The sequence below is a fragment of the Antrostomus carolinensis genome, unplaced genomic scaffold, assembly GCF_000700745.2.
Source record: "Antrostomus carolinensis isolate BGI_N321 unplaced genomic scaffold, ASM70074v2 scaffold19131, whole genome shotgun sequence".
Lineage (NCBI taxonomy): Eukaryota > Metazoa > Chordata > Aves > Caprimulgiformes > Caprimulgidae > Antrostomus > Antrostomus carolinensis.
This window is the reverse complement of record NW_010295026.1, coordinates 27,085-32,703: the sequence shown is the minus strand read 5'-3', so window position 1 is coordinate 32,703 and position 5,619 is coordinate 27,085. Positions and strand designations below refer to the sequence as shown.

The 5,619-nt window shown below is 43.5% G+C and overlaps 1 protein-coding gene across 1 annotated transcript in view; it reads left to right on the top strand.

Annotated features, from left to right (window-relative positions):
* Nucleotides 1-206: 206 nt before the first annotated feature.
* Nucleotides 207-5,619, top strand: part of RIMS4 (regulating synaptic membrane exocytosis 4) — a gene marked incomplete at its 5' end in the record, with an annotated part of 17,103 nt that continues 11,690 nt past the window's right edge. Inside the window, one exon of the mRNA XM_010177842.2 lies at nt 207-348. Within this exon, the coding sequence (XP_010176144.2) occupies nt 207-348 (142 nt within the window). The remainder of the gene's footprint in view (nt 349-5,619) is intronic.

Genomic DNA, 5,619 nt, shown 5'->3' with positions numbered 1-5,619 from the left:
ATGGGGCAGTGGGGCTGAGTAGCAGCTGCTGATGTTACTCAGTGGGGCTGAGTAACAAAACACTGCCTGGGTGTAAAATAGTGCCTGGCTGCCAGATGCCAGCCTGATCTTTTTGAAAGACCTTCTCTGCTTCTCCTCGACTCTGTTGCAGAAGGCTCTGGGAACAAGAGCTGACTGTCTTTTATCCTCATTTTTTTTTTTCCTAGATGGTGATGGTCGGAGACTGAAAGGAGCCATCCAAAGGAGCACAGAAACTGGGCTGGCTGTTGAAATGCCCAGCCGGACCGTCCGTCAGGCCAGCCACGAGTCCATTGAGGACAGCATGAACAGCTATGGATCCGAGGGAAAGTAAGCCATTGAAAGGGAGCTGGGAAATCGCTTCTGGGATGCATTGTTCTTCTTATACCCATGAATTTTCCTTCAGCATGATAGATGATGTGTTTGTCTGACTTGCCTGTGCTGCAAGTGGACTGCCCATTCAATTAGAGTAGGGTAGATCTCTCTTGCTACATAGATGGCACATACTGTGGCTGTTTATATACTTTTTTTAGTGTCCTCATTATTCTGAGGTGAAGCAGACACCCATTACCTTTAACTGCTTTGCCTTTGGAAGAATGATTCAGGGTGAATAGCTGAGGCTCATTACTGCTAATAAACTATGAGACAGTAGTTTTTAATGTTGAGCAACAGCTGTCCATCTTCCCTATTTCAAGATACCCTTTTGCTCTGAGGGGAAGAAAAGTGCTGAGGTGCTGAAAAGGATACAAGTAACAAAATAATCATTGTGATATCAAAATACATATTTAGAAGCCTGTGTATACTTTTGGTAACAAGCTTTCTTTTGTTTCATCTGAGTTAGTGTCCTAAAAGAATGTATTTTAGAAACAGTTTTTGACCCCAAGAAAAGTCCTAACACTTTTCTGCACTTAGGCTTTATACCAGAATGCAAAGCAGGGCATCCTTAGGCCAGAACTTTAGGGGCTGACTTGTCTTCAGCTCTTGTTTTTGTATTTCCATTATTTGAAGCCATATATGAAAACTATAATTTATTAAGATGACCATTCATGGGAATCTTTGGAGGCAAAAAAACCCTCAGTATTTAAAAAAGGGGCAATATACACGATCAGATTCTGTGCTTCTAGGTATGAGGCCAAAATGTTTGTATACCTAAAACGTGCTCTGTTGAAGCCAAGTACCGCACTTGGCATCACGCTCCGCTCTCTAGTCCTTTGTGCTATTCCAAGTACACTGTACTGCTGAAATGCTGGGATAGTCCAAAGGTGCTCTCAATTAATGTGATTCTGGTGTTAAATAAGTAACAGGCTGTAAATGAAGAGAGACTTTCTTTAGCTTTAGAAGTAGGCTAATCCTGGAAAGGCATCACAGATCTGTGCTGAAGGTTGGAAATAGTAATGAGGCGCAGGCTGCGATAGCAATCTTGTCACTCCAAAGCTGTGATGTACCTTGTCTCTTCTGTGAGCTGCTGTCTCTGGGGAAATATTCCTGCTACACCACCACAGTCCCATGGCTTGGAGTTCTGCCTCTGCTACAAGATGCAGAGGATTAGTGATTAAGTTCAGTCCCTTGGCAATGCTGGACAAGAATCTGTTTTCATGCAGAGTGGAATTCTTTCCTTTTTATATTTACATAGCATTCCCTCCTGGGAAGGGGTATGATACTCTGAAAGGTCTGTGTCCTATCACTGCATACGCTGGCTGCTTTGATTGTGCTTTCCTGGAGAGAGAATAGTTCTGCCAACAAAATATTGCACCCATACAAGTGCTGTTTTACCCTGAAGGCAGGCAGCGTGTAGCTATCAGCTCAACAAAGAAATTAGAACCCTGTCTTGCAGTCCAAATGTCTTCATTAGAACAGGTCTAACATTTGGTATTCCAACCTTGAACGCTGCCAGAACATCCTCACCAGCCCCTGTGCCAGGGATGGGACAAGTTTCTCCTCTTACTTCTCAGAAAAGTGTGCTGAAGTGGTTCCTGGATGCTTTGTTCCCAGGTGGGATAATTGATCTCTTCTGGAAAGCTGGTGGGAATTGCAGCTGTCTGTCTGAGCTGCAAGTGATAAGCAAACAGGTCTGAGAGCACAAAGAGCTAAGATGGCTCTATTCTCTTGAAACATGGCGAGAAGGCAGTTTCTCTGCTTTCTTTTCCTGCAGCAAAGAAAGGAATTGTTTGGGGAATAGCTTTGAGGGGCAGAAATATATTCTCCTAAATCAGTTTTCTCTTGACCTCTCATTTGCTGTAGCTGTGTTCTCAGGGGGGGCAGAATGAAGATTCATATGACTGTGTTAGCTGTGGCAAGTTTATTGTCTTTTTAACGCTGGCTTTCTGACTGATGCAGGTACTCCTATGTCTGTCTCTAGTTTTCATCAGCTGACTATCAAAAACCCAATTTTCAGCAAGAGGAGGTTGCCCTAGTTCTTCCTACCCAGACATCTCTTTGGTATGTTCACACAGGGAAGAAAATGGATTCAAAACCTGATCTTCCAAGAGAGTTTCTTTTCCCAAGTTCTATATGGTTTATAATCCTTTACAATTTAACAACTCAAAGGACAACTTCCAAAAGTGGCACACTGAAATGATCAAAGATTGGGTCAAACTTTGCTGCAGAAGGTCTTAAAATACCTGCTCTCAGTCATACAAATGTCCTTTTAAAGTGGTGCTGCTTGACTGATTTCATGTTTGTTGTGGCGAGCTGGCTGCAGCTGCTCAGTGCTGCCAGTGCAAAGCATCACAGTTGAAGAATTTTTTGGAGTGTATGATTTTGAGCAATGCTGCTTTTTGTTTGAATTCTAGAGTGCATGAAATCCAGGGGTTTTATGGACAGGCTTGTTATGTAGGGATATACTTCTTCTAAGGTACGCTATTCAAGAAAATATTCCTTTCAGGGTTTTACCTGAAGATGAAGTATACTGAACATTAGCTGGTCTAAAGGTTGTGTCTCCTGGAATTTAAGCTTGGGCACATGCTAGTAAGTGCTGACAATGTTAACACGCTGCTCCATTTAATTTTTTGCTGTACAAAAGGTCCCCCAGCTATATTACCCGGCTTTTATACTGCACAGTGGTTGTGCACTGGTGTAGGAAATTAATGTAATAAAACTCAATGTGAGACCTTGTAGAAGGAAAAGGTGATATTTATTCTAAACAAAACTGTTTTCAGTCATTCACTTCTCTAGGTTTCACTCACTTGTGCTCTGACCACCCAGTGCAGGCGCTGAGCCTCGTGCATCCAGTGCTGTAGCCAGGCTTGGTCGTGTGCTGCAGCGAGGACCAGGGACACCATCTGTCTAACCTTCACTGTGTCTTCTGAGTTGTTCTTCAAAACAGACTGGCTCTTGGACTGTTTTTTTACTTTCTAGGACTTACTTACCTGTTATTATGGGGTGATCTTTCACCTCAGGGTCTTGCATAGATCTTCAGAGTGCTGCTACCTTTTTGTTTCCTTGTTTGGGGAATCTTTATGGCTAGAAAGCCTTCAGGCAGGCTGTGGAAGTGATGTGTTCTCTAGCTTTGTTGTCCTCCTCCTGTCGTCCTAGGACAAATCTGCTGACAGGTTGGTTGTGCTTTCACGCACACAGATGTTTCCATTCATAATTCATCCAGACCAGTCTTAGTACTGGTTACAAATCCCTGCAGCAGTGGGTGTTTTCTTCTATGTATGTACTTAAAAATCTGCATGAGAGGACAGTTACTCAGTGTAGCAAGTGCCTACCAGGTAGTTTCAGGACACCAAGATTACTATAAGGATAAAATTCTGAATATAGGAATAACTCACAAACAAACCCCTGAGATTCAACAGAGATCTCCAGCTCCGTCCTGGCTCTTGCACAACCTACATCTTGTTTTGGCTGAGTTTTGCTGTAGCTGCATGAGACCATGTACAACATTCAGAAAGCAATAGGTTCTGGACTTATGTGTGACTTACTCCTGCCAACCACTTTTCTTTCTGAAAATGGAGCAGAAAGACAAAAATGGACCTGGAACAAAAGACTGCTAACTGCCATAGTCCCTAATAAGTGGTACTCGTCAGCTTTTTTGTTCTTGCTGGCTACTGCTGAGATGATTAAGTTCTGGAGAGCTAAGGTGATTTTTACCTTAGAAAAGCACAGCAGGTGATGACTAGCAAGGACTCGGAGGATTGTTCTTGTATTATCTGAGATGAGTCTTCCTGTTCAGCAAGGAAGCACACTGTTGTTAGCCACATCATCTCTCTTTTCCCACCGTGAGGGCAGCACCAGCCTGAGCCCTGCCTGAAGCCACCGTTGTGACAAGGGCTGGAGGCAGAATGCAGCCCAGTGTGCATGCCACTGGCACGGGCATCTCGTGCCTCTCAGCTTTGTTCTGTCTCGTGCTGTTCCTACAAGCTATGGCTGGTACCCATCCTCCCATCTGTGTGTGCAGGGCTGATGTGAACCAATGCTGGGATGTAGGCTTGGAGAATTACCTGCCCTTCTCTGCTTCACTCTGGAGCAGTAGCTAAAAGAAAGCTAGAGGAAATATAGCCTGATGGCTTGTGACCATAAGGCCATGTGAAAATTCACTTTCCTTCACCAAAAATTATCCATTGTCATTTGAGAATTACCGAAAGATTTGATTGTTAAATGCACCATTCAGCAGATTCATGTTGTAGCTATTCACTGAACGTCTCTTTTTTCAGTATCCTAAGCCAGAGGACTTCTAGACTCTTTTATAGCAAATTATCTTTAAGGCTCTCCTTTTATCCAAGTCCTTTTAAAAAATGTAATGAAATGTATTGTTAATAGACTACAGGCTCTAAGAAATTAAAGTATTTCAAGATGGATACCAGGAAAGGCATGGAGATTGTTTCTGTAATATGCCAAGAAATTAGTCAGCCTGTTCAGCAACAGAACATCCTTTTGTGCTGTTAAGCTTGACCAGTGGGGCTCAGAGAGGATGTGACCTTGAGAGCTGTAGTTACAGCAGTAAATACAGTGAGTCCCACCTTCAGCAACCTCTTGGGAACAGGCAAAATTGTTCTCAGAAAGCAGGTAACTATCTTTTATTCAGTGTGCCTGAGATGACTTGTGATTACTGAAAATGGAGCTCGCCTGGTAAGGTGGGGAAGGGAATGGAGGAGGTCTTTGTACATAATTCACTGCATAAGCTCCGTTTAGGTGGCAGAATTCATACAGCAGAAGGAATCGAATACGCGAGCAGAGTACAGTGTGTTACAGCACATAAGACAGCACGTCACAGCACTAAAAATGTTACAGAAAGTGAAGTGGCCAGGAGGGAAGCAGAGCTTGTTGAGAGGCAGAGACAGGGACATTGCCTGGCAGAGGAGAGGTGTGCAGTTGGTGGGGTTAGGTTGGGTTTGGGTTCTGCCAGGATAGATGCTCATAGGAAGCCTTTCCACCCGGCGTGAAGGCTTCTGCAGTGTTCACATTGACTCTGACAGGGTAAGGGGTTGCGTGCACAATCCCCTGACAGTGTAGTCAGATGCACATTGCATTAATAATTCCTGATGTGCACCATAAATATTTTAAAGATAGGGGTAGTGGACATTATTCTTCCTTAGCTGATAGATATCTACTTGGCTTCTGTGTGTAAGGTCCAATTTAAAAGCCCTTAACATGCAATAT